Raw genomic sequence first — 25558 nt, 5'->3', positions numbered from 1 at the left:
TCAAATGGGCTAAAACAGATGAACAAGAATCAAGAAAGGGCATCTGCAGTGGACACGGGGGACTCAAAATGGGACCACTGAGGAATGGAGAAAATGTGGTCTTTGGCACGGTTTGGGTTCGGTCAGCCGAGTCAAACTAATAGTTTTGGTTGGCTTTATGGGTGAGTAACAAATGGGGGGCAATTACCTTTTCACACAGTCATGACTTAACAACATTAATTGGCAACACACAAACGGTCCTCTTCATCTAATATTACATTTGTTCTCAACATCCAAAGCGATTCCATGTGAGAAATTTACAAAAACCGAGGATATCGGGAGGGGGCCGATACTTTTTCACAGCCCAGTGTCACGTGGGCTTTGTGTTGTTGTCAGCCTCCTGTTGGACATTTCATGGAGCTGCACTGCCCTCTAGTGGTCGTCAGCTGTAATGAGCCCTGGCAGCTCATAAGTGAATGAAGTGCCCGTTCATGATGAAGAGGGGGCTGAGGTGCAGGGGGGGCTCATTCTGATATGAAGAGGGGGGGCTCATTCTGTCATGAAGGTGGGGCTCATTCTAACATAAGGGGGGCCCATTCTGACATAAAGAGCGGGGGGGGCTCATTCTGATATAAAGAGGGGGGCTTATTTTGACATAAGGGGGGGCTCATTCTGATATGAAGAGGGGGGCTCAATCTGACATAAAGGGGGGCTCATTCTAACATAAACAGGGGTTCATTCTGGCATGTAGGGGGGCTTATTCTGACATAGAGGGGGCTAATTCTGACATAAGGGGGGGCTCATTCTGATATGAAGAGGTGGCTCATTCTGACATGAAGGGGGGCTCATTCTAACATAAGGGGGGCCCATTCTGACATAAAGAGGGGGGGCTCATTCTGCCCACCTTTCACACGTGCTTACCTTACGGCTTGAGAAGTGGGCATGCTTGGCAAGCTTGTTGTTGAGGCCCTGCAGAAACATCTCGTCGGTCACTTTGCCAACATTCATGCAGGCCTCATCCAGAATGGCGAAGATGCCCTTGTGCTGCTGCTCCACCAAATCCACAATCACCTGGTTGTTGAAATAATCAATCTGGGGGGGGGGGGGGCAAAAAGAAGGAGCAGGTTAAGCCCACGTGACCACAGGGTGGAGATCAAAGTGCCCCCCCTGGCACTCACGTGTTTCCAGGGAATGCCCTCCCGCTGGTACTCCTCTTGCTCCTGCTGCAGGACCAGCTGGATGAAGAGCTGCTGCAGCTTCTCATTGCAGTAGTTGATGCAGAACTGCTCAAAGCTGGGTGGGGGCAGAAATCAGGGCGCAGTGTGACAAAGTGGAAGGGCACCCCGAGGGTGTGTGTACATGACGACGCCCCCCCAGCTCTCCCACTCCACATACCTGTTGTTCTGGAAGATCTCAAATCCGTAAATGTCCAGGACTCCGATGACGGTGTTCTTTCCATGGACCTTCACATCAAAGTCCTTCACCTCAATGATGTCATTGATGCGACCCACAATCCAGCAGAAGAGCCGTTCATAAATGGCCTGCAAAAGGCAGCAGAGGAGCACTTGGGGGTTCAGTGGGGGTCCAGTGGGCCAGCAGTCAGGAGACCCCCAGGCTGAGACTGGGACCCAAAGGGCCCACACGAGGCCTTCACTCTGCCGGACCCCCCGGACGACAGCATTTGAGCGGTTACCTTGGCAAGGGCGTCTCGTCCATAACTGGCCTCCTGCTCCGTGTGCTGCTTGTCGATGACATCGCGGCCCGTGGCCACCGTGCGGTACAGCAGGGCCTTCTCGACGTTCTCCTGTCTGGTGCTCAGCAAGTCCCCAAGCACAGACGCCAGCTTGCTGTTCTCGATGAGTGTGACGTCCCCATCGCTGCCGAACTTCAGGTTGCCCTGCAGAAGAGCGAGACAAGAGGCCAGATAAGTGAGTGCCCGAGGTTGCCCTCCGCCGTTTAGCCGAAAAGTCCAGGGAGGGGACGAGTCTCACCAGGTGCAGGATGGCAGCCAGAATCTTGTAGACCGTCTGGATCTCGTCTTGGGTGAAGCCAATCACCTTCATGGCATCTGCCACGGCCTTGAAGTCGGCACTGTCATTAATGGAGGACTGTGGGAGTGAAGCACAGAGCTTCAGAGGGTTTCACTGAGTCGGGCACCGGTGGCAGCAGAATGACGGCTGCTGGGACTGGCACTCCATCCACATGGGGCCACATGGAACCCTGAACTCCACCTGGCACTGCACCCTGAACGTTATGACAGCTGCGTTGTGCAGATGGTGGCACCGTGCAACTATGTGCTTGGGGTCCGCAGCAGGAGGCCAGTAGGCCAGGCTTGGCTCTGAATGAGGGGGTTCTCCTCACAGAATGGGATTTCCAGGTTAGGCACACACCTTGGTGGCCATTTGTCCCACCCACCCCACTCACATACCTTCTTCTGTCCCCCAACTTGGATATAAGCGTAGGCCTTGGGATCCTTCTGGATGTGCAGTGACCGCAGGAGTGACTCGGGACCTCCCAGTACAAGCTGAACAAAGAGAAGCACAAAGGTGAGTGAGGGGCTTCAGCGATCAAGACCCCTCGTTAATACAACAAGATGGGGGGGGGGGGGCAAGATCAGAGCCAGCTGAATGGTCAATGGCAGACCACGGGGTCAAGCAACGCAAATGCCCCACCCTGGCAGAGATGATGATTGGGGTGCACTTACTTTCTCACATGACTGCAGCTTTAAAGTGATAAAATGTGAGCCCAGAGCTCATTAGTGGAAGGTGACCTGATGTTGTGTCGTCAAGTATGAATGAGCTCACTGGATCACCAGGACCAAAGTACGTGACGGACGAGAAGTTCTCAAAGCGCCTCCACTTCAGTGCATGTAAACAAGACGAGAATTTGGGGAAGACGAACGTAAAAGTAAACATGGAGAGTGTTACTACGTGATCTGCGCATGTGCTGAACCTCCATGGGTGACGCCCACGAGTTTGACTTGTGATCCCCTACAGGGTTAATAGGCCTGATTACCACTCAGGATGGTGTTCTGCTGCCATCTAGTGGATGAAGTAAAAATCAGGAAAATGTCTATGCGCTCTAACGTTCTAAAGTAGCTCATCAATATTCATGAGTGGGGCGGAGCCTCCAACTTACACCACAAAGGCAAACGGAAAGCCACAAGGCAGTTTGAGGACAAACTTAAACCGAACCATCGCTCAGATCGAGTGACAGTGACGACAATGTCAATTGGCCATCAGACATTTACACCGAAAGTGATACCGATGCATGATAGGGCATTGTGTCACCAAACCACCAAGATGTGCCCAGTAAATTCAGTTCCGTGAAACTGTGACAAAAAGGCAAAATAAATTGTGATCGAAGGCAAAGAGAAGCAAGACGTTAGCCGCCTAACATGTCAACGTCCATGTCAGGGGAACTGTGGACGTCACCAAGCTTTGCCGTGGTAACCTGCAATAACATGAGGGGACGCGTCCAACGTTCGGGTCAGGCACTGGCATACCAGCCTCTTAGAAGAAAAGTGTGCAAAGAAACGTGTGGCCACCGTCCTGATTGTGACACGGTGACAGTCTCATTAATTCAGTTACCTCGAAGGAGGACCCTCGCTCTCTGTTCTCTGACCATTTGCTGACACCTCTGCCCAGGGCACTGTCCCTTAGCAGACTGCCGTGACAAACAAAGGCCACGATGGACCAGCGTCCTCCTGCCGGGGTCCCGACTCAAGGTGGTCCTAAGCTTTCTCTCTTCCTTTAATATTTTTACAATTTATTTCTAGCACAACGAGCAGAGCGTCACAGGTAGGCATCCGGGTCGAGACCCTCTGGTAGCGGCTCTTGGCCTTCGCTAAGGTACCGTGTAACCCAGCCGCAGACTGCCATGTCGCCAGGGGCAGTGAGAGACCCTCGGCCACTGCTGTGTTTGTGACACGCGAGTGACGGTTGTTAAGTGGGTTGAGGTGTACATGTGACACGAGACAAACAGTTTGGCCATTTCCAGTATTCATTTGCCCACCCATCTAAAAGGACCTCAGAGTTTAAAGCGCCTTTTATGGACTCGTTCTTCACGTTGAATGCCAGTCAGGTCTACTTTCAACATTTGCCACCTTCATACCACTGGGAATGCCATGTGGGCCACCCAAGGGTGACAAAGGAGAGGACTGTGGCGAGCTACAAGATAGCAGAAGTGTGCCCTCCAGACCTCGCAGGACAGATGTGGTGACAAAGTGCCCCCCCCCAGCTGTAGTGGCTCACCACAACAGAGCTTGAGCCACAGCGGAGGGCCACCAGGGCAGATGGCAGCCGCGCTCACCTGGTAGAAGGAGTGGAAGCTTCTCTCGCCTTCTTGCTGGACGATCACCCGGGACTGCAAGGGAGAGAAAGCAGTGAGAGACGCCGATCAGCGAGTTCTGCCAAGGCAGTGGGTGGTCTAAACCCAGGGGGCACTACGCTTACCTTCTCCAGAAGGTAGTTGTTGATGTGCCCGCCGATGGGGTCGCCTTTGAAGTCAAAGTTGATGTCCATGTACTTGCCGAAGCGGCTCGAGTTGTCGTTGCGGTTGGTCTTGGCGTTGCCAAAGGCTTCCAGCACACAGTTGGACTTGAGCAGCATGTTCTTCACCCTGCAAGGCAGCCGAGTGAACCCGCCATGAGTGCCAGCCTGTGAATGGCACCTGTGTTTGGACACTTCTGGCTTTAGCATCATTCCTGTTTCCTATTTTTATCATTTTAATGATACATGGCACTCGCACTTCTGTTTTAAACTACCACAGTGACCCCTGTGCCAGTCCTGGGCTGATGGCCACTTTGTCTCTCAACACCACCCCTGAAACCCACCCTGCAGTGGGCACTCACAACCCTTGACCTCCAGGGACAAAGATGCCAAGTGCAACTTGATCTGAATCAAGGGGTAGACCCATCAATGCCCAACAGCTGGGCAGCTGTGGCACCCATGGTGACTTGTGTGCTTAGGCGTGGCATTCATCTGTGCCCACCAACTGCTCTCACCCTGTGCCCCCTTACCTCTCAACTTCGGCCCTCTGGCCAGGGTTGGTGATGGCCGCGATGTACTGCATGATGTATTTGCTGGCTTCGGTCTTCCCAGCGCCACTTTCTCCTGAAACAGAGAAGCCACAGATAATAAAGCGCACCCTCCGGCCGTGGCACCCCACCACTTGCCCGCTGAAGCGTCACCCAAAGTCAAAGCAGTCCCAGGTCACCTAGACAGGCCAAGACAGCTCACCTGAGATGACGATACACGTGTCTTTGCTCCTACGCTTCATGGCCTTGTATGCTGCGTCCGCAATGGCAAACAGGTGTGGTGGGCGCTCGTAAAGCTCTCGCCCCTTGTACTGCTCGATGGTGTCCCGGCCATAAATATTCATGGAGCGGTACGGGTTGACAGAGACGACCACCTCGCCAATGTAGCTGTAGATGCGACTCTTCTCAAACCTGCAAGAAGGAGGGGCAGAGCCAGAATGAGCACAGGCCGAGGCTCGAGGGGTCCGAGGGGTCAGAAACGCAGCCGGGAGAACTCAGGAGGAGCCAAGTGGACGGGACGGTGGCAATCAAGTACCAGTGACCTCGGCCCAGTCCGTCAAATGAGAGAACAGGTGATTGGTCAATGTCTAATCAGTAAAATATCACAAGGTGGACACAGACAGGACCCCAAAGTGCCGCTGCCCACCATCCCACTTGGTAACTTACGGCCTCCCAATTCTCTGGCTCCCGTCTGCGCCCCAGGATCTCGGTGAAGCGCCTCATTCAGGGTAACAGCTGCTATCCCCCATTAATTCCCTCAAGAACCCTTACTCTTCACCCCAACCTCCCTAAACTGAAAAGCTCGGCCACTTCACTCGTCACTTCTGCCTGCCAGGCCTGCACCGGACCCTCTTGGCCTTCTTCTCACACCCCGAACGGCTCATCTGGGAGATTTACAGCAGCCTTTCACATGAGGCTTCTCTAGCGTGCTACCCACCTCAAGTCTGACCACCTTTGACTTGTGCTCAACACAGCAGGAGAAAGAACTGTGCTGTGAAAAAGTATTTGCCCCCCTCCTGCTGTCCTCTGTTTTTGAACATTTTGCACAACAAGTTGAATTTTGTCAAAAGGTCGGAGGCCACGAAGTTATTCAACCGGGTGAAAAAGTCATGGCACCCAGAGGGTCCATTCTTGGAAGGCCGTTAAACAAACAATTCCAGTCCCATCATCTCAAGTCCTTCACATCACTGCTGAGGAATTGAGGCTCACTCGCCTTTGGAGGATTGATTCAGTTCATAGTGAGCGTCGTCTGCTCATTTCAGCCTCTCAAGTGGGAACTGCTGAGCCCTTCACTGGTAGACTTGCTTTTGAGTTTTCAGCTCCTCATCCTGCTGCATATCCCACTGACCCTTCAGCTTCAGGCGATGGACAGATGGCTGCTCACACTCCTGGTTCCTTCCTTCACACCCCATCAGACCAGCACCTCCATGGCTTATTGTAGATCTGATGTTCTTCCAGACATAGTGGGCCCGGAGTCATCCTCAGTGTTCTCCTTTTGATTGCCCCTGCTGTTTCTTTGCTCTGACTCTTGGAGGGTTCAGCTTTGCTCCTCTTTCTTGACAAGGAATTCTGAATGCTGATCTAAGCTAAGGCCCGAAAGGCCCTGCAGTTCTTTGGATGTTCTTCTAGAATGTCTCAATGGAGTCGTTGCTGTGCTCTTGAGGTCCTTATGCCTGGCTGGCCTGTTCCAAAGGGTCTCCATGTACAGATGATGACGCTCACCGTGGTGTGCTGGATTCTTTGAAATGGCTTTGTCACTCTTTCTTTCCTGGTTGGTAAGTTTCAACACTGGTTTTCCTTATCACTTCTCAAATATCCAGAGAACCAACTCCTAGTGATGCTCTTGTGGTGACGACTTCACTCTCATGGTGACGGTGAACAGGTGGGGACATTTAAATTCAACATTAGTGACCTCTGGTCAGCTGTTTGAGTGAGTAATGAAGGGGGCGATTACTTTTTCACACAGGCAATCCAGGGCTTGGATAACTTTATTCCTCACATACAAGAAGTAGCCATTTAGGGATGGTGCCATAGGGTTACTCTGGTTGCCTTTATCTAATGTTACTTTCTGTGTAAAGATCTGAAGCCATTAATTGTGACAAAAATGGAGGATACCAGGAAGGGGCAAATACTTTTTCACACCTCTGTACGTAGCCTTAAGTCTTTTTAGTGAATGTGGCCATCAACAAGTTCACTGTGACTGCCATGTCCTTCTCAATGGAGGCTCTTTAAAGCGCTCATCCTCTTATCTAGCAGCTTTACTTCCCAGTAAATGGTATTGGATGCCAACTCAAATGCCAAAGTTGTGTGCTCTGCCCTTTGGTCCACCCCAAGCCCAGGTCTGCTGCTGATCCGGTCCACGTGAGGTTCATTCGAGGAGGACAAGCGGATTGACACTGACAGCCAGTGGGTGTCCAAGGGCCCTGAAAAAATTGGACAGAGCTCCAGTGGCTCTGCCAAGCATACAGGGCACAGTAAAGTTCTTATGTACCTGTAAGGCTATACTGCAGAGGCTGGGCTCCCTCTGTGTTGAAAGGCGCTATATGATGCTAAGCACTGCCCTCTAGGGTGAAAGGCGCTATATGATGCTAAGCACCGCCCTCTGGGGTAAAAGGTGGTATATGATGCTAAGCACCACCCTCTGGGGTGAAAGGCGCTATATGATGCTAAGCACCGCTCTCCATGTTGAAAGGCGCTATATAATGCTAAGCATCGCCCTCTGGGGTGAAAGGCACTATATGATGCTAAGCACCGCCCTCCATGTTGAAAGGTGCTATATAATGCTAAGCATCGCCTTCTGGGGTGAAAGGCACTATATGATGCTAAGCACCGCCCACTGGGGTGAAAGGTGCTATATGATGCTAAGCACCACCCTCCATCTTGAAAGGCGCTATATGATGCTAAGCACCGCCCTCTGGGGTGAAAGGCGCTATATGATGCTAAGCACAGCCCTCTGTGTTGAAAGGCGCTATATGATGCTAAGCACCGCCCTCCGGGGGTGAAAGGCGCTATATGATGCTAACCACCGCCCTCCATGTTGAAAGGCGCTATATGATGCTAAGCACCGCCCTCTAGAGTGAAAGGCGGTATATGATGCTAAGCACCGCCCTCTGGGGTGAAAGGCGCTATATGATGCTAAGCACCGCCCTCCGTGTTGAAAGGCGCTATATGATGCTAAGCACTGCCCTCTAGGGTGAAAGGCGCTATATGATGCTAAGCACCGCCCTCTGGGGTAAAAGGTGGTATATGATGCTAAGCACCACCCTCTGGGGTGAAAGGCGCTATATGATGCTAAGCACCGCTCTCCATGTTGAAAGGCGCTATATAATGCTAAGCATTGCCCTCTGGGGTGAAAGGCACTATATGATGCTAAGCACCGCCCACTGGGGTGAAAGGCGCTATATGATGCTAACCACCGCCCTCCATGTTGAAAGGCGCTATATGATGCTAAGCACCGCCCTCTAGAGTGAAAGGCGGTATATGATGCTAAGCACCGCCCTCCGTGTTGAAAGGCGCTATATGATGCTAAGCACTGCCCTCTAGGGTGAAAGGCGGTATATGATGCTAAGCACTGCCCTCTGGGGTAAAAGGTGGTATATGATGCTAAGCACCACCCTCTGGGGTGAAAGGCACTATATGATGCTAAGCACCGCCCTCCATGTTGAAAGGCGCTATATAATGCTAAGCATCGCCCTCTGGGGTGAAAGGCACTATATGATGCTAAGCACCGCCCACTGGGGTGAAAGGCACTATATGATGCTAAGCATCGCCCTCTGGGGTGAAAGGCACTATATGATGCTAAGCACCGCCCACTGGGGTGAAAGGTGCTATATGATGCTAAGCACCGCCCTCCATGTTGAAAGGCACTATATGATGTTAAGCGTTTGCCTGTGGTATAGCACGAGTGAAGCGCTTTCAGCTCGCAGCTGGCCCGGTGCCCGAGACGAGGGAAGTGATACCTTTGCTTCCTGCGACGCCCACCTCTCTGAATAAGGGTCTCATTATTGTACGGGTCGAGTGCGCGCCAAGAACAGCAGGCTGCTTTTCCCGTCACTCGCTGCCAGCTCCAGTGGTCGAACAGTCCAGACAGAGTGGCAAAGGAGGGAGTGCACGGCAATCAAAGACAGCCATTTTCCCTGCCAGCATGCCAGCCTTTTCAAGCCCCTCAGTGTGCCCCCACCCTGGACGCTCATCTTTGGAGTCTTCCCCACATTTGAGCTAACTGGTCAGGCACCACTCTGCCAGGCCACTTTTTTTTCCTCTCTCCCCAGAGGCAGTGTGCCCCGTTGACCAGCAGATGGCATCGCACTCCAGCGTGCTCCTCTTTACCGTAAATCCTCTAATTGAGTGGCGCCAGGTTTGTTTTTTTCCCCCCCATCATCTTCTTCTGTGAATTTGTTGTCACCAAAGAGGGCCTGCAGCCACCTGCCCCGAGCTGGTAATGGGTACCTGGGGAAAAGTGGCATCTGCTCTGTGAATTAGCAAAACAATCAGTGCTGCACGCACCCGGGGCCCCAGGAGACAAAGTGTTTAATAGAAAAGGAGTTGGCACATCTGCCAGGCTCTGTGAACTTAGATGGGCACTCCACAGGTGCTTTGGCTTGTTCCAGTAACTTTGTTCTTTTACTTGCTGAGCCCCAGGAATAACAGTGTCTTAAAGATGCCAAGTGTACTCAGACTCAGCCCACCAACACCATCATCACTGCTCAGCTGTGTCCTGCCCTGCACCCGGACCACCACACGTGCCCAGAGCCCCCCTTGCAGGCCTTGCAGTGCCTTAACCACTTGGGGAGACATGCAGCCGAGGTGCACCCGTCTCTAGGGCAAACTGTCTGGGGGTACTGCCGCTTGACCGTCATACCAAATTGTGCCCGACTCCCAGGGTGCTCCACGTCATGCCTAGCGGGTAATCCCGACTGCCATGGAAGGCCTACAAGTGAGATGTGAACAGAGGGAACAAGAAGGTGCCAGAAGGGCTGTGTGGGGACCCCTGGTGGCCGAGGGCAGCCCTGCACAACTGTTGCAGTCGTTGCTATCCCACTGGGCCATTCACTGAACTTTGTGCCCACCTGTGAATTTCAGGCATGGCACAGAGCTGGCAAACTAAAAACTGGGGCAGACGGCGCCACCAACACTGAGACAGGACAGCGGCAGACGATTCTGAGAGGTAACCCAAACCCTCACCTCACCTGGACCCTCACCATCCTCGGGACGCTGGCAGCGCCCCTCCTGACAGCTGGTGAGCCTGCAGCTGAGGGCACTGGCCTGTCGCAGTGGTGCCTAGGACTGGGGGCGCGGCCGATGACTCTGCTCCTCCACAGCAGCCATCCTGTAACACGAGGAGAGCTCTTCCGCCTGCCCACCCGCTCCCACCGCAGAGCCGCATTCCTCCGCGGGTGACTCAGATCCTGTCTAGCAGTCGCACACAAGCCGCTTTATTTTTAGACACAAGCGCCCCTGCTTTGCAGGTAACCAATTCTGGAACAATTGGCACCCCTCATGGGGTCAAAGGGCATGACGAAACAGCTGGGGCTCACCTGGGGCTGCCAGGCCGCCATCGTGCCCCCCCACCCAGTAACACGTGAGTAACAGCAGCAGGCCGTGATGAAGACTGCAGACTCAGCAAACCGGAGGGGCATCACAGCGGCCACCTGGCACCTGCCCAAGGGCCATAAAATAATAAGCCTCAGTGTCGGCCGCAGACGGCAGGCTTTCATCCCAGTGGGCAGGCCGACTGGAAATCGGCGAGAAAAGAGGAACGCGTAATCCCGGCTCATATAGCGCCTTCCAGGAGCATTCACTGTTCTTGTGGCGTTGGCACCAATGCAATGGCGGGTCACACGAGGAGCTGCGCTGAGCACCTCGAAGAGGAGGAGGTTCAGCTTCAATGACATTGGCACGGGCCATTGTGACCTGCATGTGTCCTCAGGACAGTGGCACGAAAATGAGACACACGTAACGTAGGGAAAGACGGCGACATACGGAATACTGTGTGAATATATCAGAATAAATAAATACATAGACACACAGTACAAGTGTACACGTAAATAAAATTAAATAAATAAAACTTAGATACACACAACTAAAGACACACTGAAAGTAGAGAAGGCAACATACAGAATACTGCGTGAACGTACACAAAATTTAAATACAAAGATAGATATATAGACACATACACAGTAAAAATAAATATAGAAATATATATACATATACAGTATATTATTGTACCACCCCAAGACGACAGGGGGCGCTCTCACTAACATCGTCTCTTTTTTCCCCTCACAGCCTCAATGACCCGCCCCTTCAGAGCAATGAAGCAAGGAAGCCCCGCCCCTTGCAGTCAGCGATGCTCCCAGGGGGTGGCGTCTCATTTTGGACTTGACTACCACAGAGTGTGTGTGTGTGTGTGTGTGTGTGTGTGTGTCCAGTTGAACAGACCACTATAACAGGGGAATTGTCCCAACATGTCAGTGCCGTCATACGCACATTATTGTTGAAGTTAAGTGGGCTTTGCCAGGTTGGAGCCCCGAGAATTCAGACGTTGTCCTGCCTCACCATTCACCACACTACCACATGCAGGTGGCCCTACAGACTCTTCAGAGATAAGCACCACCATTGCGGGACACAAGGGGGCGCTGTGTCACCGACGGCACTATCCGTTTTTCCAGCCACAGCTCAGAGAAGCCGCCCAATGAGGGCAACTGACTCCGCCTCCTCCAGTCCGGCAGTTATAAAGCCGAGATGCTGCCAGCAGGGGTCGTCTCATTTAGGGAAGAGCAGACCACCAGACGGAGCTCCAGCCTGACCCTCTGACCGCCCTACAGAGCCTTGAATTGTCACATTCCGATCAGGTGACAGTCCCTTCTTTTCTTTTATGTTATTTGTGCCACCTGTTTGATGTGGTGGCCTGCTTATTAAAAAGGGTGTCCCGGGTGACGCCCTGACATTTCTGTGGTGGGCGTCTGTCCCCCTCGGTCCAGAACAATAAATTAACAAAGTCACACACACGCACACACATACGGGGGATTCACTGCGTATTCGGACCCCTGCCCTTTCCGCACACATCGCTGCCTTGTAGATTTCATTTTAAATTGATGAATTTCACATTTTTGCCTGTCAGTTGACATTCTGTCACCCCCCGAGGACAAAGAGACTCCAGGTCTTCAAACTGAAATGTCTCCACCATGAGGTATTCAGCCTCATCCTGTCTGCTTTGATTCTCCTCGAGAAGTTTCAAGAACTTGACTGGAGTCCACCTGTGGCCAACTGAATTGACTGGACGTCATTTAGGAAGGCACCCGCGTCCCAGTGTGTAGAGGGTCCCACAAGTCAGGACAAACACCAAGCCATGAACTCCAAGGAACTCCCTGTAGACCTCCACAATCAAACTGTGGTGGGCTGCTGATCAGGACAAGGGGGGGTCAAACCATTTCTGAAGCTCAGAGTGATCCCAGGAGCACAGTGGCCTCCAGAATTGTGAAATGGAAGGTGTTTGGGACCACTAGGACTCTTCCTGGAGTTGGTCATCCAGCTAAGCTGTGCAACCAAGCAAGGGGGGTGACCAAAAACTCAATGGTCACCTCGGTTGAGATGGAGGGACCTGTCACAAGTATGTGACAAGGGCCTGGTGGCAGTTAAGGACATGTGACACTTTAATGGACTTCGAGAGCAGAGGTAAAAGAACACCTGGTCTGATGAGACAAAAAGGAAACTCTTTGAGCAGAACATCAAGCACCACATCTGGAGAAGACCACCACTGCTTATCACCTCCCTAACATGTCCCTGTGATGAAGCACAGTGATGGCAGCAACACGCGTTGGGGACGGGGACACTGCTCAGAACTGAAGATGTGAAGGATGTCACACCACACGTTAAAGTAGAATGAGCCGACTCCGCCCTTCCTTCTACAGTCCCTCTGTGTTACAAGACCAGTCCCACCTGTCACTGATGCGGACCCCCAGGCACTTGTAGGAGTGGACCACCTCCGTGATCAATGACTGGACGTGGAGGCTCTTTGGTGTGGTGAAAGTCTTCACCAGGTCTTTGGTTTTGCTGATGTTAAGTTGCTGCCAAGTCTCAAAGTTCTCCCCCCTGACTCCTCTCCTGTGTCTCGTCCCCCCATTCAGACATTCAGAATCCCCCCGAGAATGTCTGCCAGTGTCCTGACCTGCTCTTAGATTTCTAGTTGGAGGTGCACAGAGTGATGAGAGGAGGACACAGGGCCATTCATGTGGTGCTCCAGTGCTACATTTCACACTCTGGTGGTCTGCCCTACAGATAGTCCATCATCCAGGACCCCACCAGCTCCTCTACCTGCACATCTCTGAGGTGACCCCTTAACAGGGATGGCTGGGTGGTCTTGAAGGTCATTGGAGAAATTGAAACACAGAATTGTCACAGTGTGTCAGATCACTGTGTCCTCCACTCCAGTCTCATTGCAGGGGGTCCAGGTGGTCTATCACTCATATAGTCCAGAACCAGCCTCTCAAGGGTCTTCATGAGGTGAGACCTAAGTGCCAGTGGTCTGTTGTCATCAGGTGAAGAGGTGCCCACCTTACATTGCAGGGTGTTTTCCACACTGGTGACACTTTCTGGATCCTTAGGGACAGACTGAGCAGGTGACAGAGGACACCACAAAGGCAGTCAGCCTTAAGAACTCGTTGACCGACTCCATCAGCTTTTCCTGCGAGTCCTCAGTCGTCTCCTTCCCTGGTCTTCAGTTATATGGATGGCCCACCCTGATGGTCAGAGGTGGCCTTGTCACTGGCCATTCTGGGTGATGTGGCAGGAGCTGTTGATGTAGCAGAGATGGTGTCGGGGATCTGGCCATTGGAAGGAGGTGGCAGTGGGAGAGGACATCATTAAAGAGTTTCTCCACCCGCCCTTGTAGCTGCTGAGCCCTAATCGCTGGACTCCAGTAACGCCCGTCATGATATTCCGAGTTTCCTTTTTCTTTAGCACTCACAGTGTGTCCTTCAGCGTCAGTGTCCTTCTTTGTCACCAGCTTTCTCTTCTCCTCATTCAGGTGACCTTACAGCTCCTCAGCAGTCCACGGCTTGTCTTGGAGGGTCCCACTGTGTCGACACAGTAGCTCATATGATGCAGTGACAGAGACCCTCGATACTGTCCCCATGTGACTCGCACGTCATTTCCCAGTCTGTCATTCAGAGCCATTTCAGCCCCCAGGCTGCCCGTCTTCAGTGTCCTGGTGGTGACAGGCTGCCATCTAACTGGCTTGTCACTGATAAAAGGCTGAATCAGTTTGTGGTCAGATCTGCCCACAGGTGCCAATCAATTACACGTAAAGTCATCTTTAATATTTGAATACCACCGGTCCAGCTTGTCACCTCTTTGAGTGGCACTGGTCACAAACTGAAAGAAAGCTGTCATCCTTTGTTCCAAAGCCACTTGACTGAAGTCACACCTGCAGGGTCAGAGCGAGTCATCACTAAAGTGTCATCGTTTCTGTTGCCGGGTGCCCATAGGCGGAGGGAGGAGTTGAAACTTTAGTAAGGATGATGTCATTAATGTCCCTGGGTGAATAACGCAGACGCCTTCCAACAACGTTCCGAGGGTGGTCTGCTCCCTTTCACACCCTCCCTCACCCCCTGCTGTCTTTAATCACAGCACACGGGGTCTCGGTCTGCTCGAGGAGAAGACCTCCAGCATTAACAGGTTTAAGGCAGCTGCACTTGGATGCCATCCTGCGTTTCCCAGAATCCTCTTTGCTTTGCTTTTGCACACGCGGCGCCACGTCGTCCTCTCCGTCTGTGGACAAGCAGCTCCTGCATGTTAGGCTTGGGGTCAGCTGATTACGCGAGTATTTCAGACACCTGCTTTGGTTTTCTGAGGGTCTCTTACTGCTTCAGGTGGTCCAGACACAAGGCAGCTGTTGGGTCCTCCTCCTCCTTGCAACTCCATCCAAGTTGGCAGGCACCAGGGTTTGTGTGCAGTGCCAGTCATCGGTAAACTCAAACCCATTTCTCCAACTTCTAGTGGCTCCCGTCAGTGACAAGCCGAGCAACTGGTAAAGAAGTTGAGGAAATAAAAAACAGCAATGCGAGGAGAGCCCCGAAGATGCCAGTCCACCGATGAGTGCCACCCACTCTAGTGAGGGGGATCTGCCAGGAAGAACGGCATCAGACCACCAGCTTTTGTTTTGTCGTCCTCTTCAAGCAGGTGAGGACCACGGAGGCTCTCAATGGACCATTAAAGATGTCACTGACGAGGTCAGCTAATCGGCCGTTCCTGGCCTCTAAAATTCCACATGGACCCGATGCCTTGTGCCCAATGGCAGAAGGGAGACCACCGACATATAGAGGGTCCCTGTGAATTCAGGAGTCCGCCAGCTGCCGTTCTTAAACTCTGGGTGGCGAGTTACTGTCATATTGAATGGTAACGGGTTGTGAGGTGGGCCACTGGCATTGCCCTGTCGATCGCCCGCGATCCCCCACCCCTCTGATCCCCCCTCACCACACTGACAATCATCTGGGCCTTCAGCAAGGAATGTGTCACAAATACAATAAAGTTTAAGAGACCCCCTTTAATAACAAAGTGACATAACGTTAGTCCCACTCGGGGTCCGAGGGCAGCCGGTCAGTGGCCAGGTGTTTAAAACAAAAGAGGTACACGGCATCAGCTGGACATAAAACCCTGGTGGGCCTTCTGAGGGTGGCACGCTGAAGCAGGTGATGCCAAGTGAGATGCCTGAAGTGAGGCTCTTGCCGCAGGCCCACCTCAAGCCATGTTAGTCGAGTCCCTCCCAGGCCCCCCATCCCAGCTCCTTCCCGACTACGACAGACGGGCTTGATTAGCAGATAAGGCGCTGAGGGGGGACGCATCCCTCACGCCAGCAGCAGACCAAACAGCACAAATCAATCAGGCCACCAGCAGCACGCCGTCAACAATGAAACACTCCTCGGGGAAAGACGGGAACGGGGAGTGCTGGAATTTCCGTGATGCTTATCTTGTGCTGGAAAAATGAAAGAAAACGAAGGGGAAAAAAATAAAATAAAATAAGCGTGTCCGGGACGGCCCCATCACCCAGATGCCCTGCACTCTCCTGGCACGAATGCCTCGGGATGCCCACTTTCAGGTTGTGTGAACTTGGCAGCCAATGAGGACGTCAGGAGTGACCGCTATGCACCCCAGCCCTTGATGTGTGAAGAGTCTGGGGAAAGGCGCTATATAGAATAAAGGTGGTCTGCTCTGATTGGCTGATAAGCCCAATGGCTCCTTCCAAATCCGAAGCAGTGAGGAGTTGAAGGAGACGCCGCTTCATGCAAATTGAAACCACAGGAATTTACTGAGGGATGGATGAGGACAAAGGTGGTGACACGGCAGCCAAGACAAACAGCCGCTAAGTGACGTCATGGCCGTCAGGACTTCCTCCAGTGACGGCGCACTGCGACTCGGCCAGGATTCACATGGAAGGAGAAGGAGACGCAACCCAAGGGGCAGTGGTGGGCTCGCTCACATGTAGTCGCAAAATGCTGGGGGGGCCATCAGTGGCATCGCCGCAGCTCTCTTGATGAACTTTTTGTGATGTTCGTTTACGGCGGCGGCACTCCAATGACCTCTTTGGTTCGCAGAGAAGCTTCCGGAAAAGCACAATTTTAGTCTTAAATTACCTGCACTCATCTAAAGCTTTGTGAGGTTCAGCCTGGGGACAAAGGGGCCTTCGTTTATATCACAGACAGGCCCCCTTGGGAGGGCAGCTTTGATCTCATGGACTCGGTCACGAGACAAACTAGCCCCCTGGTCCGGAAGGGTCTCCAAGGGGACTGGAAATGACAGGCTAGAGCTTGAAAGAGGCCACTGAGCTTGGAGCCGGGTGGTCTCAGTAGGAAAAAGGCCAGAGGATGCTAGGTGCCACTAACAAGGGGTGGGATGTCGGTCGTGGTGGGCGAGTATGCTAGGCGGCCCACAGGAGATGTTAGCGAATGACCTGAACGTGGAGACCCCTGGGGGGGCCTCAGATTATTCGTTGTTTCTGCCCATCTTTGCCCCTGTGTGTTTACCACTCACATTTATTACAGACGACCAGAGATCCTGGAGCAGGTGATGCCAGTGGTCTTGAAGGTTTCTGATGACGACCAACATGAGAGGACGCTGATCAGACTAAGAGAAGTGGGAATTCAGAGCAGAGTCTGGAGGGGGAACAAAACTGGCCAAAAAGAAGGATGAAGAGGCGATGAGGGGAACCTCAGGAGACCACCGTGATATTAGATGTGGTGGCCATCATGGTCAGTGCCGGAGTGGACACTCTTTTTAACATCCATAAATGACCCGATAATAGAAGGAACAAGCTGGTTAAGTCCGACGATGATATCAGTGCGGTGGGAGATTACGGGGAGTCAGCAGAATCGCCAAAGAGCGTCCTGGACAGACGAGTGGACATTTAAAGTCAAGTGTTACACGTCGGAAACACAAACGAGAGATCTGAGCGCACAATGGAGGGACCACCATATGAGAAAGACCTGGGAGATGAAGTGGACTGGACGCTACCTACAGTGCATCCAGACGGCCGACAGAAGCCAATAGCAAAGCTAATGGCATGTTAGGTTATATAGCGCCCCCTAGGACTGCAGTGCAAGTCAATGGAGGGTACACGGACCCTAATGAGAATATGAGGAAAACACGCAGATGTTCTGCAAAGGTCCATTCTACGCCGGGCCCCTCGCTATGAAGCACAAGTCGGGTAGTGGCAGGTGCAGCCCCCCTGAGTGCTATGGGGACCCCACTGGGCCCAAGGGGAGATCGTACTGCAGATGGGGCACCAAAAAGAACAGCATACAAATGCCACACTGGCTGTGCCCAGGCCTGGGATTTAGCAGTGTGCCAACCACTACATGGCCCTTATATGATCCTCACTGACTTTAACAGAGTGGCTGCACATAGTAAATGTACCCAAATTACAATTTTAGTTTCAGGAATCTATCCACCTTAATAAAAGGAAAAATGTGTGTGTGTGTCTATCCAAATGCGGTGTCTCTGTCATTCCAACAGATGGTGCTCCATAAACATTAACACTGTTTTTACAAATCCCATACCAAATGTAATATAAAAGAGACATACTGTATGTGTTGCATTTGTCATTCCAGCAGATGGAGCATCACAACCAGTTGCAGAAATAAAATGCATTGCCATTGTCATTCCAACAGATGGTGCATTACAAACATTAACCATTTTTTTTTACAAATCCCATACCAAATGGCACAGAACAGAAACCTATGCATTGCATTTGTCCTCCCAACAAACGGTGCATTATAAACATTTGTAGTAGTGTACTTTATTGAAGGCTGAAAAACAGAAGGAATACTGGAAAAAGGCGCAGGAGGAACACGTAAGGCAAGAGATACCAAATATTTTTACATTTCTTCAATTACCCGCCTTTGACATAAAAGAGTTGAAATCGATGTGATCAACCAGGACAAACTCCGCGCCACGTCCGTCAGTCAATACCGAGATCACTCGGCACACTTACATCTCCAAGTTCTGATGTAAGCCGCTTGAGTTCCCTGTGCCACTCGTTTACCATATTCAGATTTACGTTCAACTGCCAAGCAGCCAGGCTGTCCAACCTGAACCTGCCTGGCAATGCCAGCATCCCACCAAAGTAGTGCCAACACGGGTGGACAGAACTGCGAGGGACTCAAGTGCCACACGTAGCGGGAGAGCTCATTTGGGCTTTTTGTTAATTATGAGGACAGTCTGTGCTTTGCTGCAGTCTTGTCTGCCGTGGCACCAGAGGACGAGGACGTGCCACATGCTGGTCAGAAGGGCAAGAAAGAATTTCACTGCCATCTGTACGTGAGACGATAAACTGCAACTTTGGCACAACAGCACACTCCAGTATGGCACACGTCACCAGATTACTACTACTGTCCATCAGTCACAGCGCCATTTCCCATCATTCTTTCTGCTATATACCGCATTTCTTTACGTCTATCCATCAGATTTATTTAGTGTCAGTTTGATCCACTTTACATTTATATTGTGCCTTTTCTACCTATTGTCATACACGGGGGTCTGGTCCGACTGTTACACTGTGTGGAGTGACGGCTCCAGTACCTGTTCCCAGGCAAGGGGACGTCCCACCTGAAGACACATGATGGCACGCCCAGCCCACTCTCATAACCCCGTCCCTTCTACTCCAGCTGTCACAAAAGACGACAAAGACAGTGTGACACGCGTGTGCAGGGGAGCCAGCTTGGGGTCTTTGGTGACAGTAATTACCCCACCGGACCAGGGGCTTGTGTTATATACTCATGTCTTCTCTTCTCCTCCCTCTGCAGAATGGAAGATGGGCACCCACTCCATGTCTGACACCAGTATATAGTGCCTTTTATCTATCAGTCTATTGATTATATAGTGCCTTTTGGCTGTCGATCACATAGTTTATTATTACTTATTATTTGGCTAATGCTTTTCCAGGTGGCACACTGGCAGGTGAAGTGACTCGCTTGTGGTCACACAGTGTCATTAGGGGACTTGAACACGCAACCTCAGGGTCTGAAGTCCAGAGTCTTAACCAGGACACCATACTGCCTGATAGTCATTATACAGCGCCTTTCGCCTCTATCTATCCATCATGTAGTCTGTTATTTCTTATTATTTGGCCGACGCTTTTATCCAAGGTGACTTGCAATATCTAAGATGAATATGCGGTCATTTCATTGTTTGTTGTTATATTGGAGCACAGGCAGGTGAAGTGGCCGCTCGCTGTTGTTAAAATGGCAGTGGGTCACGATGGGTCACCGCTCTGATGACCACACTTGAATTACCGAAGGGGAACCCAACACCCCATCGCAAAGACTTAAAGTGGGTCACAACAGCAAAAGGCTTCTGCACACTGGCATGGACCACCGCCACCCCTACCTGTGGAGGAGACCCTCTGAAGCCCTGTGTGTGTGTGTGTGTCATGTGCCCACATTCTCATTTTTGTAAAAGTTAAGCCAATTGTTTCACCTGAGAACTTGTGACGCTGCTCTGTGGCTGCACTTGGTGAAAGGCGCTATATTGGACACCGACACAGAAAGTGAAACTGAAGACCACCACGACGCCTCCAGGTTGATTGTGCAATAAATGGAGTTTCCCATATTGGGACCTGGTGCCACATTAACACCAGAAGCCATCGCACCTGTCCCCTGCCAGTCCTGCTCTGTCACTTGGAGACTCGGACCACCCTGGCCTCCAACATACAAAGGCTTGAGTCCTTCCTCCTACTCTGGCCTTACTGGTGCAGCTTTGTATGGAATCCCCAAGTCGTCTCCTGCACCACCCTGAAACCCACCAGCACCATCATGGCCCACCATTGACTCTCAGCATGCTGTATGCCTGGACAGACAAGAAAACCGCAAGGAACAGAGGCTGGAAAAGACCTCCAGGCCAACCCAGCCAGACTGGACAACAGCAAAATTGGTGACGAGACGCCATCCAGGTTAGCCTGGCACTGAACACATGCCATCATGACATCTAGTGTGACGACGACAAAATGACGATGAGTTCACCTAACCTGCATGTCTTTGGACTGTGAGAGGAAACCAACACGGGCACGGGGAGAACATGCAGGCTCCACATGGGGTCCAGGACATGACCCCTGGTCTGCCTGTTGTGAGGCCACAGCACTACCCCGCTGGCACTGACCCATCCCCATTATATAGTGCCTTTCCTCTCAACCAGCCTAATTCTTAGAGTGCCACTCCTGCGCCTCTCTCTTCCTGTCTACGGTATCTGCAGTGTGGCGCCGCTCACATCTTACTTCCTTATTTGTGGTGCTGCCGATTGGTCACAGTAGACAAGCGCCACTCCAGCACTCCTACACTAGTCACATCAGTGCCATGTGTGACGTCACCTCTTTCACCGCACTCTAGTGGTCCACCGACGCCTTCAGAACCCCACCAACCATCTGCTGATTCCTTTTTAGCAGCCGTCCCACCTGCTCGTCCCCACTATGGTGCGATAATTTGAGCCACGGTGGGCATTTTCAGGCCCTTCACTTAGGAATAAGCGTGTCACCACAGCCACCACGGCCGCTGGTACAAATATAGGCACTGCGACTGTGGTGGCCCGGCCTCCTTATCAGCCCCGCGGGTGGCGTCGGCTGGTGGTCCGTCTCACTATCATCTCTCATCGGCTTATTCACTCCGCTGACCACGAGGCACGAATAGTCGCTCACAGCTGATTGGCTGGTGACGTCACTGTCATGTCAAAGCCGACGTCAACTGCGCAGGTTTATTTATGAACCCCAAGACTGAAGGGGACCGGTGGTCACAGCAGCCTTTGGGGTCCACCTCACAGAAGGATGAGGCACTGGGGGCTGCTGGGTGGCGTCACAAGGAGAGGGCCACTTTATTGATTGGTTTGGGGGATGACAGATTCTTCATAAAGGACCATTACAGCTCCAGACCACCAGGTGTCTCCTCACAAAATTTGATGGTTTTTCTCAAGTTGGTCCGACAGAAAGAAACCACCAGGATGGGCAAAACCCGAAGTCCCCCAACAAAGACACTGGATCAGCCTCACTTGGTAAAGATCAGGCCTCCATATAGCGCCTTTGCTCATGAGCGAGCTCATATAAGGGGGGGGTCTTATGTGAGATCTGCGTGGCACTCACTGGACTGAAGAGCAGACGGTGATGGGAGAGACACAAGCGTGCCATGAAGGGGGGGCGGGTGGCAGGACTACCCGTAAAGAACCTCCTCCGACATTCCCGGCCGTTTCCGTGTCTCCCACAGACGGTGGTCAGCAGTCACCGTCAGCCTCCTTCTGGAGAGGGGCGTCCATCAGCATGGTCTGCAGATTAGGATGGGAGAAGAAAAGCCCCCCCAATCTAGTAGTGTGCCACTCAAGCATTCTGCAATGTTCACCCACCTGCTGCAGGAGCCCCCCCCAGTCATGTATAAGGGCTACTATAGGTGGGCTTGCAGTTCTGCCCAGCTGCCTGACAGATGGAGAGCTGCTGAGCCTTCTGGGAGGTTCTCCGGCCTAAGCAGTGGTCTTCTGTGACTCTGTTAGAGCAGCCAGTGGGATCTCAAACCCCCCCCCCCCCACACCCCAAACCCAGCCAAGGCGCTTGTTGCCCCGTTACTCCCGAGTCCTGCTGCTTCCAAACGTCTTTCATTTTATATTTCCTGAGACCACTGGGCCGTCTCAAAGCCTTACAAGCTGCCCTGGTCTGTGCCTCACCACAATTTGATGGTGGGCTTCTTCACAACTGACCTGCAGAGCAAACTGGGGGGGCCTCTCTACGACCAACAGGGTGGGCCTGAACACAATATGAGGGGCCACAGCAGGGGGTCTCGATACGTCTAGGAATGAGAGATGTCAGGTCTGGATTCACAAACCTCCTGGTCACATGTGGTCTTGACGTGTCACCCGTTCCATGGGTCGGATGGTTCATTGTGTGGTGGGTTAGGCCCCCCACCTGGTCACTGTTGTCACCTTGTCATTACAGCTTACTGAGTGTGGACTGATGGCAAAAATGACACATTATAAAAATATGTGGAAAGTGCAGGGGTCTCAATACTGTCTCTGGCTACCGTACTTGACGCACACACACACGGTGTGTCTTGTCGCACCTGTTTGCACAGCACTTGTCATTTTTCAAATGCTTGGCGTTTCTCACCTGTGGCGCTCAGTATTTATCGTGCCTTTTAAAAAAAATGCAAAGATTTTATTAAGGAAAGTCCCTGTGCAGCCATTTTAAGCAGAGTTAGTGTCATGGCGGTGCCAGAGCTCCCACTCCACCCAAGTGTCTGTGTGGCCGTCCTCTTCCAATGTCTTTGTATTCCAACAGATGGCGCTTCACAAAATATTTGTGGTAATGCTTTTTATTAATGCAAATGTTTGTGATGTGTAACTTTTGGAACAACAAATAACAATGCATTTATTAGGAGAAGTGCTTGCAATCCATCTTTTGGAAAGATAAATATAACGCATATCATGTATTACAAAATTCATTCCAAATGGCATATAACAGGGACATATGCATTGCATTTGTCATTCCAACAGATGGCGCATCACAACCACTTATAGTAATAAAACACATTCAATTTGTCATTCCAACTGATGGCGCATTATAAACATTTACATGGCTTTTACAAATCCTATACCAGATGGCATAGCATAGAGACATATGCATTGTGTTTGCCATTCCAACACATGGTGCATCAGAAATGTTTCTATGCATTCTAATGGATTTTTTTTTACTTCAAATGTTTGTGAGGTGCCATCTGTTGGAATGAGCAATGCAATACATTTTATTACTACATGCATTATAACATACATTCCAATAGGTCATGCACTGCAAACTTTAATGCTGAGGTGTATGTTAATTACTTTGATTTCAACCTGTCTTAGGCAGGCAGCACAGATAGTCCACTTTAACAAAAGGCTAAATGTCTGTCTGTGTGTCCATCTGGCTGCTACTACAAGTCTCTGTCATTACAACATATAGATCATCACAAACATTACCACAGCTTTACAAATCCTATACCAAATGGCATAACACAAAGACATATGCATTGCATTTGTTAGTCCAACAGATGGCTCATCACAAACACAATAATATAATGCATTCCATCTAACATTCTAACAGATGGCGCATCATAAACAATAACACAGCTTTTTACAAAACCGACACCAAATGGCATTATACAGAAACATACAGATTGCATTTGTCTTTCCGACACGTGGCGCATCACAAACATTTCTAGTAATGCATTTTTTTTAATTCAAATGTTTGTGATGTGCCATCTGTTGGAATGAGAAACACAATGCATTCTATTAGTACATGCATTAAAAAATACATTCCAATAGATAGCGCACAGCAAGAGTTAACCCTGATTACGCTGAGGTCTACGTTGATTACTAAGATGCCAGCCCATCGCAGACGGGCACCACAGCTGGTCTAAATATAAACTGAGAGTCCCATAAACTTGTGCCACACAGAGTTGGAAGATTGATCACCCAAACAGAAATTGCACCCGAACAGGACAAGCATGAAGAAGATGAGGCTCAGCCCCGTTTATCCTGTGCCCAAAACGACATCTCAGAGGCCGGCAGCCCTGCCAAGCAGCGCAGTCCGCAAATTAGACGTCTGCAGGCCTGCAAGCCCATTTCACAAAGTCTTCCTTTTCCGCAGCCGCTGTTTATAGAAGCCGAGGAATGTGTTTTGAATTATGGGAGGCTGGATGGAAATTCTTGCGGCCAGGCTGCACTTTTTATTATGGTGGGGGTGGTGGTGGTCTTCATTCATACACCCCACCAAAAAGCAGGGAGTGGGGATTTTGCCTAATCCTTCCATTAGTTCCCACAAGCCGAAAAACAGGGAGCAGGGAGATGGAGCTGTGTTAGGGGGTTAAAAAAAAAAAAGGCACAGAACAGGCTTGGCTGACCTGTGGGGGGGAAGGGGGGGTATGGGATGGGTACAGTCAGTCAGCGCAGTGGTTGGCAGAAACATTTGAAGCGCTTGGCGTTCACCCCCAGTGAGCTGCCCAGTCTCTCCTCCATTCAAAAAAGCCTCACAGCAGGTTACCAGCTGTCGTTTATATAGCGCCTTTCACAGCAGTCAGCAGCAGAAACAAGTTGTTAGTCGGACCCTGGCAGACGTAGCTGACTGTGGGGAGCCAAGAAGGCCGATCGGAGTTGCTAATAAATAATCGATAAAACGCGAAGCTCCCGCCGCCATGTCAGCCCTCAGTGAAGCGACGGACTTTGGTCGGAAATTAGCGCGAGTGACGTCAGCTCGGAGTCGGGAAGCCCCCCCCCCGCCGACAGGCAAAGCGCAGCGCCAGTGGCTTCACCTTAAAAGTCACCGGCAGGTGCGCCGTCGTCGTAAGTTTCGTTTCGTTTTTCAAAAGGGGGGGGGGGGGGATTGCTGTAAGAGCGGCTAAAAATGAGAAAGAACTCCGTGTGCCGAATTCCAGGAAGTCTGCGTCACGCCCTCCTCTGAACATCAGGCTGTACAAATGACCGGCCCGGGAGGCGTGGGGGGGGGCACGACATTCCCGAGGGCCGACGTGCTTCCGGAGGCGAAGGCAATCAAGGGGTCTTGTGTGAAAACAGACTCAGCACCGGGCCGTCGCGTTTCAAGGACGGAGAAAAAACGAAAAAAATAATAAAGACTGCGCGGGGGGGCATCAATGCGGAAACACAAAAGAGGCCTAAATTTAGAAGAAAGGTGCCCGGGGCGAGCGAGAGAGCCAGCGGGTTTACAGATTTCTTACACCCTCACAGACAAACACACACACATATATATTATATAATAAACTACACACACATACTGCATATTTGTTGTATATCATACACATTAGTGTGTTCAAAAGTTTAGGGTCACCCAGAAAGTTTCATGATTTTGGTAGAAATTGATGCCCTTGACTATTAGGATGCCATTACAGTGATTTGAAAAATACAGCCATCTGTTGGAACGACAAACAACACAAATGTGTCTTCATTATAAGGCATTAGGTGTTGGATTCGTGAAAGCTGAATCAATGTATGTGATGCGCCATCTGTTGGAATGATAAACAACACACG

At 51.3% G+C, this 25558-nt stretch overlaps 1 protein-coding gene across 1 annotated transcript in view; it reads right to left on the bottom strand.

Annotated features, from left to right (window-relative positions):
- The window catches only part of myo1d (myosin 1D), a 50241-nt gene that overhangs the window by 9706 nt on the left and 14977 nt on the right, over nt 1–25558 (bottom strand). The window contains exons 2-11 of the mRNA XM_028818423.2: nt 5220–5428; nt 5000–5093; nt 4434–4599; nt 4291–4344; nt 2408–2503; nt 1971–2087; nt 1673–1876; nt 1375–1520; nt 1158–1272; nt 901–1071 (exon numbers count right to left, since the gene is read on the bottom strand). Of these exons, the coding sequence (XP_028674256.2) occupies nt 901–1071; nt 1158–1272; nt 1375–1520; nt 1673–1876; nt 1971–2087; nt 2408–2503; nt 4291–4344; nt 4434–4599; nt 5000–5093; nt 5220–5428 (1372 nt within the window). The remainder of the gene's footprint in view (nt 1–900; nt 1072–1157; nt 1273–1374; nt 1521–1672; nt 1877–1970; nt 2088–2407; nt 2504–4290; nt 4345–4433; nt 4600–4999; nt 5094–5219; nt 5429–25558) is intronic.

This window comes from Erpetoichthys calabaricus, chromosome 14 (genome assembly GCF_900747795.2).
Source record: "Erpetoichthys calabaricus chromosome 14, fErpCal1.3, whole genome shotgun sequence".
NCBI lineage: Eukaryota > Metazoa > Chordata > Cladistia > Polypteriformes > Polypteridae > Erpetoichthys > Erpetoichthys calabaricus.
The sequence above is the reverse complement of the archived record's forward strand: the minus strand, read 5'-3'. Positions and strand labels throughout refer to the sequence as shown.